Raw genomic sequence first — 12,828 nt, 5'->3', positions numbered from 1 at the left:
ACCCTTTCAGGCAGTGAGTTCCAGATTCCAACCACCCTCTGAGTGAAAAAGTTTTTCCTCAAATCCCCTCTAAACCTCCTGCCCCTTACCTTGAAACTATGCCCCCTGGTTATTGACCCCTCTACGAAGGGAAAAAGTTCCTTTCTATCTACCCTATCTATGCCCCTTATAATTTTGTACACCTCAATCAGGTCCCCCTCAGCCTTCTCTGCTCTAAGGAAAACAACCCCAGCCTGTCCAGTCTCTTCATAGACAAAGAAATGGCAGACCAATTAAATACATATTTTGGTTCTGTCTTCACAAAGGAGGACACAAATAACCTCCCAGAGATGTTGAGGAACATAGGGTCTGATGAAAGGGAGGAACTGAAAGAAATCAGTATTTGTAGGGAAATGGTGTTAGGGAAATTGATGGGACTGAAGGCCGATAAATCCCCAGGGCCTGATAATCTACATCCTAGGGTACTTAAGGAAGTGGCCCTAGAAATAGTTGATGCTTTGTTGATCATCTTCCAGCATTCGATGGAATCTGGAACAGTACCCATGGATTGGAGGGTAGCTAATGTTACCCCACTATTCAAAAAAGGTGGTAGAGAGAAAACGGGGAATTACAGACCGGTAAGCCTGACATCGGTAGTGGGGAAAATGCTAGAGTCCATTATAAAAGGTGTAATAGCAGAGCACTTGGAAAGCAGTGACAGGATCGGACAAAGTCAACATGGATTTACAAAAGGTAAATCGTGCTTGACTAATCTATTGGAATTTTTTGAGGATGTAACTGGTAAAATAGATAAGGGAGAACCAGTGGATGTGGTGTATTTGGACTTTCAGAAGGCTTTCGATAAGGTCCCGCATAAGAGATTAGCGTGTAAAGTTAAGGCACATGGGATTGGGGGCAAGGTATTGACTTGGATAGAGAACTGGTTGGCAGACAGAAAGCAAAGAGTTGGAATAAACGGGTCTTTTTCCGAGTGGCAAGCAGTGACTAGTGGGGTACCGCAGGAATCGGTCCTTGGGCCCCAGCTATTTCACAATATATATTAATGATCTAGACAAGGGAACTAGATGTAGTATCTCCAAATTTGCAGACGACACAAAGCTGGGTGGGCGTGTGTGCTGTGAGGAGGATGCCGAGAAACTCCAGGATAATTTGGACAGGTTGGGTGATTGGGCAAAAGCATGGCAGATGCAATATAACGTGGATAAATGCGAGGTTATCCACTTTGGTGGCAAAAACAGGAAGGCAGATTATTATCTGAATGGCAATAGATTGGGGGAAGGGGAAATGCAACGAGACCTGGGTGTCCTTGTACACCAGTCGCTGAAGGTAAGCATGCAGGTGCAGCAGGCGGTTAAGAAGGCAAATGGCATGTTGGCCTTCGTAGCGAGAGGGTTTGAGTACAGGAACAAGGATGTCTTGTTGCAGTTGTACAGGGCCTTGGTGAGACCACATCTGGAGTATTGTGTGCAGTTTTGGTCGTCTTATCTGAGGAAGGATGTTCTTGCCATGGAAGGAGTTCAGCAAAGATTCACCAGGCTGATACCTGGGATGACAGGAATGACGTATGAGGAGAGATTGGAGAGATTGGGCTTATACTCGTTGGAGTTTAGAAGAATGAGAGGGGATCTCATTGAAACTTATAAAATTCTGACAGGGCTGGATAGACTAGATGCAGGAAGGATGTTCCCGATGGTCGGGGGGTCCAGAACCAGGGGTCACAGTCTAAGGATAAGGGGTAGGCCATTTAGGACAGAAATGAGGAGGAATTTCTTCACCCAGAGAGTGGTGAACCTGTGGAATTTTCTACCACAGAAGGCAGTAGAAGCCAATACATTAAATATCTTCAAGAAGGAGTTGGATATATTTCTTAAGGCTAAAGGGATCAAGGGATATGGGGAGAAAGCAGGGACAGGGTACTGAGTTTGGATGATCAGCCATGATCGCATTGAATGGCGGAGCAGGCTCGAGAGGCCGAATGGCCTACTCCTGCTCCTATCTTCTATGTTTCTATAGCTGAAGCGCTCCAGCCCAGGTAACATCCTGGTGAATCTCTACATTGGCTCCCGGTCCGGCAACGCTTCCATTTTAAAATTCTCATCCTTGTTTTCCAATCCCTCCATGGCCCTCGCCCCCTCCCTATCTCTGTAAACTCCTCCAGCCCCACAACCCTCCGAGTTCTCTGCGCTCCTCCAATTCTGGCCTCTTGCGTATCCCTGATTTTAATTGTTTCACCATTCAGCTGCCTGGGCCCTGAGCTCTGGAATTCCCTCCCTAAACCTCTCCACCTCTCTCTCCTCCTTTAAGGCGTTCCTTAAAACCGACCCCTTTGACCAAGCTTTTGGTCACCTGTCCTAATATCTCCTTATGTGGCTCGGTGTCAAATTTTGTTTTAGAACACTCCTGTGAAGCGCCTTATGTTAAAGGTGTATGTTATATAAATACAAGATGTTATTGTTGTTATGGGAATGAGCGAGGAGGAGGAGGAGCAGCGGTTAAGGCAGCGTGTTTGCAGCTTAGGAGGAACAAGTTAGGAAAGGTCAGACAAGCAGTGACCATACAGCACTGATAAAACGGGAGAGAAACCAGCAAAGGAGAGCAAGGGAGCACGAGAGAGCCCCACACACCACGAAACAGGAGGCAAGAGACATTGCCTCTTGGAGGACAATTTCTTCTTGCGTTCTGCCTAGGGCCTGAAGGGAGTTCTACGAACCAGAGTTAAAGGGAACGTCGTTACATGGGAGAGGAGTACCTGCTAGCTGCATCATCCTCGTCGGAATCACAGAAACTGGTCGTTTCTAGCTCGCTGCTCAGGAGTGTAGATGAACTCTCGTAGCCAGCAAGGTGGCGCTCCATCTTTGGGTGTCCGTTAACTCTGGGACCTAGGAGAGAGCAGGACACATCGCTTAACTGCCGTGCAACTGTGCCCTAACCCTACATGCACACACTTTCCAGCAGGCGCTGGTGTGGTCAGGAGTACTGGATGATTTTCCCTAGTCCCAAAATACGGGAACTCTGAAAAATTAATCAGCCCGAACTCACGACAGTCTAGTGCTTGAACCTTCAAGGCTGCGTGCCACACTGTGCAGTGGAATCAGTCACCCGAGTCATTGGGATTGGGTCCGTTATATCTGTTCCAGGCAGCTCGGACAATACAAGCGGCTTAAAAGCAACGGAGTTAAGCCGTACCTATTCAGACACTGAGGAATTTCAAAAAGTTCACTGCTTAGGTACAAATATTTGCACGCGCACAACCAATTCCTCAATGCCAACCTAGGTCACAGCATTCCCTCAGGTAGTCCCCCCTCGCTCGCTCTTACCATGTTCCATACTCTCTCTGCGCCGAGGCTTCTCTCTCCGCGACAGGACCACAGATTCTGTCTCTGTCTCATTGTCCAAATTCTCCCGACTCCCCGTGATATTCGCGCTGCAAGGAAGAGGAAAAGCGTTCACACCCGTCAAGTGGGGGGGGGGAAACCACTCGAGAATGGGATACACAAACCGCGGCTAAAAGATGGGAACTTTAAAACAAAGCCTTTCCTTCAATATTAAGCACCCAACGATCTGTCCTTACAATATCTGTAAAGATCGAGCTACACGCTCAGAGGAATCGATTGCTTCCTCGTTGCACAAAACTTTCCTTTTGTAAAGCGTTTCTCCTCGTCTTCAGGTCCAGCAATGACTACGCGTGGTCACCGCGGAAGGCAGCAATGACTCTGCACTGGTCACATTGCGTTGCACTGTCTAACCGGCCGAGGGAAACGGGAAACGTGAGCATCACCACGCCCATCCGTCTAGATTACAACAACCGAGTGAGGCCGCGCTCCCTGGACTTTGAGTGCTCCACGCCGACACCGATTAGTCCGTCTTTTTAGTCAGACCGCACAGCAAAAGCTCCCTGGTTCCCGTGTCCAGTCTTGGGTCTCATTATTGGATTGGCAACCCAACTGGAAGGGGCAAAATGTACAGCTTTATAGTGACACTCTTAACTCATCATCTCAAACCGATCCCGCCACCAGTGACAGACCGGCACGCTATTCTACACTGCTCAAAAGATTCTCTCCAGACATGACCCAATCTGGCAAAATCTCTGTACTGCCGAGTGCGCTTTCGCAGGTGAAATGGACAAAGCATGAAAATTTCACACGCCCGCCACCGGGCTTTACTGAAATCCAAGGGACGACACTGGCGAGCAAGCAAAGATTTGTCGCCCGACAATCGCACATTAAGCCCTTCAGATCTTCCGGAACTGCAAGCAGGTTTTTAGAAACTCCCACATGTCCCCAGCCTCTCGGAAACCCTCGGACTTTTATGGGGGATGTGAGGGAGGAGGGTGTAACTGTTGATTCTATTTGTTGGAGGTATTCTAACAGATAATCATAAAAAGAGAGAATCATGTACTTTTCCCTCTTAAGATAAGTCTCCCTGTAAATAGACTGAATAAGACGGGACGCTCAGGGCTGCCGGTGAGCTTTGCCAATCACCCCTGGCTCCAGTTCCAGAAACACTCACACTGGCCCACGGTTACATACTTCCTGGAAAAGAATGACACAGTTTAAGCCAGGGCGCTCTCTCCCACCACTATCTGTACAGCACGCGGCAGGTGACACGCCAGCCAGCATTCATACACAGATATGTTTATAGATAGAGCCATAGAGTTATACAGCACAGAAAGAGGCCCTTCGGCCCATCGTGTCCGCGCCGGCCATCAAGCCCTGTCTATTCTAATCCCATTTTCCAGCACTTGGTCCGTAGCCTTGTATGCTATGGCGTTTCAAGTGCTCATCTAAATGCTTCTTGAATGTTGTGAGGGTTCCTGCCTCTACCACCCTTTCAGGCAGTGAGTTCCAGATTCCAACCACCCTCTGGGTGAAAAAGTTTTTCCTCAAATCCCCTCTAAACCTCCTGCCCCTTACCTTGAAACTATGCCCCCTGGTTATTGACCCCTCTACTAAGGGGAAAAGTTCCTTTCTATCTACCCTATCTATGCCCCTCATAATTTTGTACACCTCACTCAGGTCCCCCCTCAGCCTTCTCTGCTCCAAGGAAAACAACCCCAGCCTGTCCAGTCTCTCCTCATAGCTGAAGCGCTCCAGCCCAGGTAACATCCTGGTGAATCTCCTCTGCACCCTCTCCAATGCAATCACATCCTTCCTATAGTGTGGCGACCAGAACTGCACACAGTATTCCAGCTGTGGCCTAACCAGCGTTTTGTACAGCTCCATCATAACCTCCCTGCTCTTGTATTCTATGCCTCGGCTAATGAAGGCAAGTATCCCATATGCCTTCTTAACCACCTTATCTACCTGTCCTGCTGCCTTCAGGGATCTATGTACATGCGCACCAAGGTCCCTCTGATCCTCTGTCCTTCCTAGGGTCCTACCATTCATTGTGTATTCCCTTGCCTGGTTAGTCCTCCCAAAATGCATCACCTCGCACTTTTCAGGGTTAAATTCCATTTGCCACTGTTCTGCCCATCTGACCAACCTGTCTATATCGTCCTGTAGCCTGAGGCTTCCCTCCTCGCTATTTACCACTCCACCAATTTTCGTGTCGTCTGCGAACTTGCTGATCATACCTCCTACATTCAGATCTAAATCATTAATGTACACTACAAACAGCAAGGGACCCAGCACCGATCCCTGCGGTACACCACTGGACACAGGCTTCCAGTCACAAAAACAACCTTCGACCATCACCCTCTGCCTCCTGCCACTAAGCCAATTTTGGATCCAGTGAGCCAAATTGCCCTTCTTGACCAGTCTCCCATGTGGGACTTTGTCAAAAGCCTTACTGATGAAGTCCATGTAGACTACATCAACTGCACTACCCTCATCCACACACCTTATACACATAAGCTGATGGAAGGAAGACTTGGCAATATATTTTTGGGGCCGGGGGTAAAACGTACAACGTATAAAGCTGTTGAATTTGTACGTGTGTGAGGCACAAGTGTAAAAAGGTTAACAACTCCCAGAAATCACGAGTTTAACTCCGCGGCTCATTTGTTTCCCCTAAATTAGCCTTTTTTGTGATAATGAGGAAGAGACATTAGTTCTGGGGAATTTCAGCGACTCGCAATCTGCCTCAATGCCCATCTCCCAATTGCATGTGTCTGCCATCTTCCCGTACCAGCCCCCTCCGAGTGAGGTCGCTAACTTACTGCCAAACCTGGACAGTTTGGTGCTACGAGCCCAAGGGTTGAGGACGCATCAAACCCATTTCACACAAGACCCTCGCAGACAACACAGACTTTTCGCCCGTTAGTCTGGACAGATCCAAGTCTGGGCACCGCACTTTAGGAAGGATGTGAAGGCTTTGGAGAGGGTACAGCAGAGATTTACTAGAGTGGTTCCAGGGATGAGGGATTATACTTACGTGGATAGACTGGAGAAGCTGGGGTTGTTCTCCTTGGAGCATAGAAGGCTAAGAGGAGATTTGATAGAGGTGTTCAAAATCATAAAGGGTTTAGATAGAGTAAATAAAGAGAAACTGTTTCCAATGGCTGAAGGGTTGTTAACCAGAGGGTGCAGATTTAAGGTGATTGGCCAAAGAACCAGAGGCGACAGGAGGAAAAACCTTTTTACGCAACGTGTGGTTAGGATTTGGAATGCGCTGCCTGATAGGGCGGTGGAAACAGATTCAATCGCAGCCTTCAAAAGGGAATTGGATAAATACTTGAAGAAAAAATTGCAGGGATATGGGGAAAGAGCGGGGGAGTGGGACTAACCGGATTGCTCGTCGAAAGAGCCGGCGTAGACTCGATGGGCCGAACGGCCTCCTTCTGCGCTGTGCTATTCTAGGATTTGAATGAACAGCGTCTCACTGCATCACCCTGTCCCTATCTTTTAAAATATTACTCTCGGTCTCGAAGATATTATTAAAATATTCAAACATAGATTGCCATCTCCAATTTCTCCATCGCATTAAAAACTAGGAAGCCATCACAGTGACATGGTTAACAAACTGGTGACATCACTCACTGGAAGGACGGGGGTCTCGAGTCTCCAATTCCACCTGTCCGTTCGATGGGAGGGGGCACGTCTGCCACACTGCTTACCGGGTGAGGTGCTGCTTCCGACTGCGAGCCTTCAGCAGACACCAACTACGAGAATAAAAAAATAAATTATAACATGGTAAACAATGAGCACGGACAGTAAGACAATATAGATCCATTCAAACAGCACTTACAACCTACACAAGAAAAGATACAAAGACTGCCATTTCTCCAGCGCCTTTCACGATCTCAGGACGTCTCAAAGCGCTTTACAGCCAATGAAGTACTTTTGAAATGTGGTCACTGTTGTAATGTTGGAAACGCGGCAGCCAATTTGCGCACAGCAAGCTCCCACAAACAGCAATGTGATAATGACCAGTCCATTTGTTTTTAGTGATGTTGATTGAGGGATAAATATTGGCCAGGACACCGGGGAGAACTCCCCTGCTCTTCTTCGAAATAGTGCCAGGGGATCTTTTACGTCCACCTGAGGAGGCAGATGAGGCCTCGGTTTAACGTCTCACCTGAAAGAGCGGCGCTCCCTCAGTGCTGTCCCTCCGACAGTGCGGCGCTCTCTCAGTACTGCCCCTCCGACAGTGCGGCGCTCTCTCAGTACTGCCCCTCCGACAGTGCGGCGCTCCCTCAGTGCTGCCCCTCCGACAGTGCTGCGCTCCCTCAGTACTGCCCCTCCGACAGTGCGGCGCTCCCTCAGTACTGCCCCTCCGACAGTGCGGCACTCCCTCAGTACTGCCCCTCCGACAGTGCGGCGCTCCCTCAGTACTGCCCCTCCGACAGTGCGGCGCTCCCTCAGTACTGCCCCTCCGACAGTGCGGCGCTCCCTCAGTACTGCCCCTCCGACAGTGCGGCGCTCCCTCAGTACTGCCCCTCCGACAGTGCGGCGCTCCCTCAGTACTGCCCCTCCGACAGTGCGGCGCTCCCTCAGTACTGCCCCTCCGACAGTGCGGCGCTCCCTCAGTACTGCCCCTCCGACAGTGCGGCGCTCCCTCAGTACTGCCCCTCCGACAGTGCGGCGCTCCCTCAGTACTGCCCCTCCGACAGTGCGGCGCTCCCTCAGTACTGCCCCTCCGGCAGTGCGGCGCTCCCTCAGTACTGCCCCTCCGACAGTGCGGCGCTCCCTCAGTACTGCCCCTCCGGCAGTGCGGCGCTCCCTCAGTACTGCCCCTCCGACAGTGCGGCACTCCCTCAGTACTGCCCCTCCGACAGTGCGGCGCTCCCTCAGTACTGCCCCTCTGACAGTGCGGCGCTCCCTCAGTACTGCCCCTCCGACAGTGCGGCGCTCCCTCAGTACTGCCCCTCCGACAGTGCGGCACTCCCTCAGTACTGCCCCTCCGACAGTGCGGCACTCCCTCAGTACTGCCCCTCCGACAGTGCGGCACTCCCTCAGTACTGCCCCTCCGACAGTGCGGCGCTCCCTCAGTACTGCCCCTCCGACAGTGCGGCGCTCCCTCAGTACTGCCCCTCCGACAGTGCGGCGCTCCCTCAGTACTGCCCCTCCGACAGTGCGGCGCTCCCTCAGTACTGCCCCTCCGACAGTGCGGCGCTCCCTCAGTACTGCCCCTCCGACAGTGCGGCGCTCCCTCAGTACTGCCCCTCCGACAGTGCGGCGCTCCCTCAGTACTGCCCCTCCGACAGTGCGGCGCTCCCTCAGTACTGCCCCTCCGACAGTGCGGCACTCCCTCAGTACTGCCCCTCCGGCAGTGCGGCGCTCCCTCAGTACTGCCCCTCCGACAGTGCGGCGCTCCCTCAGTACTGCCCCTCCGGCAGTGCGGCGCTCCCTCAGTACTGCCCCTCCGACAGTGCGGCACTCCCTCAGTACTGCCCCTCCGACAGTGCGGCACTCCCTCAGTACTGCCCCTCCGGCAGTGCGGCGCTCCCTCAGTACTGCACTGGGAGTGTCAGCCGAGATTTATGTTCTCTCAGTCTCTGGAGTGGGACTTCAACCCACGACCTTCTGACTCAGAGGCGAGGGTGCTACCAACTGAGCCACAAGAATTAAGATCATTCAACATAGCCGCTTTCTGGTTAAACTACACAGCAAAACTCATCCCCCTTAACGTGGCACTGGCTCACAGGCCAGAGGGGCCCAGGTTGAATTCCGAGTCCATGTAGGGTTCGCTGATCTCAACCAGTACAGCCGTTGTTACAACTGGTCTCGGTGCCAGGTTAGGGGAAGGGAAAAAGAAACGTCAGCAAGGCTGGTTGTTGTCCAGTGACCCCTCCACCCCACCCCCGGCTAGATAATGCTTATGTGCGGACATCGGGATTGAGTTTAGCTGCAATGGTCTGTCTCTATAACCGAACAGCTTGCTGACACGCACCGACTGGGTTCAGATCGGAAGCACAGCCCCGAGGGGGGGGGGATACGGGATTGGCATAAACGGAAGTCCACGAGGAAAATGGAGGAGAAAATATGTTAAAATCTGTACGATGGACAGTGCCTTCAGCCAGGTGCGCTGGTCAGTGTGATGAATGGTGCCTCCTCTGAGCGTGGAGGAGAGGGAGCAGCAACAAGCATTCCACCTCCACGCCAGACCCCCCCTCTCTCTCGCTCACTTCCTCTCTGCTTTCTATCTAGGAAAACATCAACCCCCGTTTGACCGATGGAGGCAGGCCTGGCCCATGCCGAGCGCCAATGCCCGCCAAGCTCAGTCTGCAGGCAGCAAGCGCCAGGGGACTGTCCAGCCGCTCGGCCAGTCAATAAATTAACACCCACTGAAACTAAAAGTGCGCTCACAGCGAGCGGCGTACAAGATTCGGATGAGACAGCTTCCTGTAATAACTCGACCGGTTTAAACCATTACAATAGATGGCAACTCCAACGCACCGGCTCAGCTTTCTATTCCACGACAGCTGTTTCCCATCAGAGAAATGATTGTTTCCTTAATTACCATCCTGAAGGAAACAACTTCCACAGGCACTCAGCCAGGACAACTAATAAAGGACCCTGCTGATTTAACCCTGCAAAGACTAACGCGCCGTGCCCTCCGCTATACAACAGGCAGTCTGCCAAGACTGCGAATAAAGAGGGGGCATCACTGGTATAACCCCACGAGCTGCATTTTATTTCATCTTGTGGCCAAGTCTCCACACCCTCGAAGGAGCAGACTTTCTGCACAGATACGGCGCCACAGCGACATTCCCTCCACTATGTCCGAGGCCCCGTGCGAGAGCCTCGGCAGTTACTGTTTGCAGGCTCCTCCATCGCGCCAGAGGAGCAGACTGCATGGCTGCATCTGAGAGGAGCGACTTGCTGAGCCCAGCCAATGACACACAGACACACACACGCACACACACAGAGACACAACACACAGAGACACACACACACGATGGCTGTCGGCAGCAGGAACTTTGGCCAACTCCCCCACTGCTCTGTGGTCGCGGCCAGTTGAAGTGCCGCTTGCGATCTTGACCGAGGGCAAACTAGGCGTCAAGCCTGTGTGGTTCCTGGTCAATGGGGGGCAGTATCTCGTTGCCTCGACGAGTTGAGCCATTACGGGGCAAGGGAGGAATCATCATTCAGTCTCAAAAACATACTGAACCACCCAGAACTGAAGTGAATGCTCCAACAGCTAGCTTCTCAACTCTGTGTTTCAGGAATTGAAGAGGATGAGGAGCTGCGATTAATCTGCCTGGGAGAAAAAGCAAAAAAGACTCCCAGCGCCTTTCACCACCTCAGGATATCCCAAAGCGCTTTACAGCCATAGAAGTACTTTTTGAAGTGTAGTCACTGTTATAATGTGGGAAACGCAGCAACCAATTTGCGCACAGCAAGCTCCCACAAACAGCTATGTGATAATGACCAGATAATCTGTTTTAGTGATAAATGGGAACTCTCCTGCTCTTCTTTGAAATAGTGCCATGGGATCCTCTGCATCCACCTGAGAGCGCAGACGGGGCCTCGGTTTAATGTCTCATCTGAAAGATGACCCCTCCGACAGTGCGGCGCTCCCTCAGTACTGCCCCTCCGACAGTGCTGCGCTCCCTCAGTACTGCCCCTCCGACAGTGCGGCGCTCTCTCAGTACTGCCCCTCCGACAGTGCGGCACTCTCTCAGTACTGCCCCTCCGACAGTGCGGCGCTCCCTCAGTACTGCCCCTCCGACAGTGCGGCGGTCTCTCAGTACTGCCCCTCCGACAGTGCGGCGCTCCCTCAGTACTGCCCCTCCGACAGTGCGGCGCTCCCTCAGTACTGCCCCTCCGACAGTGCGGCGGTCTCTCAGTACTGCCCCTCCGACAGTGCGGCGGTCTCTCAGTACTGCCCTTCCGACAGTGCGGCGCTCCCTCAGTACTGCCCCTCCGACAGTGCGGCGCTCCCTCAGTACTGCCCCTCCGACAGTGCGGCGGTCTCTCAGTACTGCCCCTCCGACAGTGCGGCGCTCCCTCAGTACTGCCCCTCCGACAGTGCGGTAGTCCCTCAGTACTGCCCCTCCGACAGTGCGGTAGTCCCTCAGTACTGCCGCTCCGACAGTGCGGCGGTCTCTCAGTACTGCCCCTCCGACAGTGCAGCGCTCCCTCAGTACTGCCCCTCCGACAGTGCGGTAGTCCCTCAGTACTGCCCCTCCGACAGTGCAGTAGTCCCTCAGTACTGCCCCTCCGACAGTGCGGCGGTCTCTCAGTACTGCCCCTCCGACAGTGCGGCGCTCCCTCAGTACTGCCCCTCCGACAGTGCGGTAGTCCCTCAGTACTGCCCCTCATTGATTCCTTAAGTGTCAGATAAGATGAAGGGGCTACACTCTTTGTCCAACACCTGAACTAAGTCAATTGAACGACACCACCTTGTGGGCCCCTGCTGCCAAACACATTGTGCACACGCGTTTGCAGCTGAAAATGGTGGCAATGCGAAGTAGAAATTAATTAATTTCACTGTCAACTGCCATCAAGCGAGTTTTGGGTTTAAATTATCAGCTGTTCTCAGAATGGGGTACAATGAAACAACAATCCCAGAGGGGAAAGGACAGTGTGACCACAAACACCGCCCACTCCCATTCGAGAATAATGAGGTACACATCGTCCTTTCATGCCCCCCTGGCGGAGAGATCGATTCATCACCACCCCCTCCCCGTATCTGGGCTCAAGGTTCCAAAGCCGAAGGCTCAATGCCAGCAAATCTTGGATGAAGGCCACAAGGCTGCGACCGCCCCCCCCCCCCCACAGAAGGCTTCTTACCCAGGATACGACTCTCCCGTTGAAACAGGGCAGCTTGGCATTGTCGTCGGAGATCTCTTCCTTCACAACACTGAAAACGAAACAAAGGTCAGAATGAAATGCTGTTCGCTCACGGCTGGCAGTACAGGGGCAACAATCAAATAGTTTTCCTGGAGGAAGCGAGGGGAGTCAATGAGTGAATACTTCCAATAGAATTTTAAATGAACTACAGCTGCCGCAGTTATAAAATACCATCATCGCTTCCAAGCCCTAACCACCCTAATTGGCACTGCCCATTTTTACATTAAAAAAATCTTGCATTTCTACAACACCTTTCACAATCTCAGGACGTCCCAAAGAGCTTTACAGCCAATGAGGTATTTCTGAAGCGTAGTCACTGTTGCAATTTGGGAAACGCGGCAGCCAATTTGCGGACAGCAAGCTCCCACAAACAGCAAAGTGAGAATCCGAAAGACGGCACCTCCGACAGTGCTGCGCTCCCTCAGTACTGCCCCTCCGACAGTGCGGCGCTCCCTCAGTACTGCCCCTCCTACAGTGCGGCGCTCCCTCAGTACTGCCGCTCCGACAGTGCGGCGCTCCCTCAGACAGTGCGGCGCTCCCTCAGTACTGCCCCTCCTACAGTGCGGCGCTCCCTCAGTACTGCCCCTCC

The 12,828-nt window shown here is 52.4% G+C and overlaps 1 protein-coding gene across 1 annotated transcript in view; it reads right to left on the bottom strand.

Annotated features, from left to right (window-relative positions):
• LOC147091103 (segment polarity protein dishevelled homolog DVL-3-like) overlaps positions 1–12,335 on the bottom strand; it is a gene marked incomplete at its 5' end in the record, with an annotated part of 36,716 nt that extends 24,381 nt beyond the window's left edge. The window contains 4 exons of the mRNA XM_085977165.1: positions 2,750–2,879; positions 3,318–3,424; positions 6,981–7,102; positions 12,180–12,335. Of these exons, the coding sequence (XP_085833291.1) occupies positions 2,750–2,879; positions 3,318–3,424; positions 6,981–7,102; positions 12,180–12,335 (515 nt within the window). The remainder of the gene's footprint in view (positions 1–2,749; positions 2,880–3,317; positions 3,425–6,980; positions 7,103–12,179) is intronic.
• Between the last annotated feature and the right edge of the window lie 493 nt (positions 12,336–12,828).

Source organism: Somniosus microcephalus, unplaced genomic scaffold (assembly GCF_052327205.1).
Source record: "Somniosus microcephalus isolate GS21.2 unplaced genomic scaffold, FLI_Smic_1.0 unresolved_chr4, whole genome shotgun sequence".
In the NCBI taxonomy this organism is placed as follows: domain Eukaryota; kingdom Metazoa; phylum Chordata; class Chondrichthyes; order Squaliformes; family Somniosidae; genus Somniosus; species Somniosus microcephalus.
Note: the sequence above shows the minus strand (reverse complement) of the source record. Positions and strands in the feature narration are given on the sequence as shown.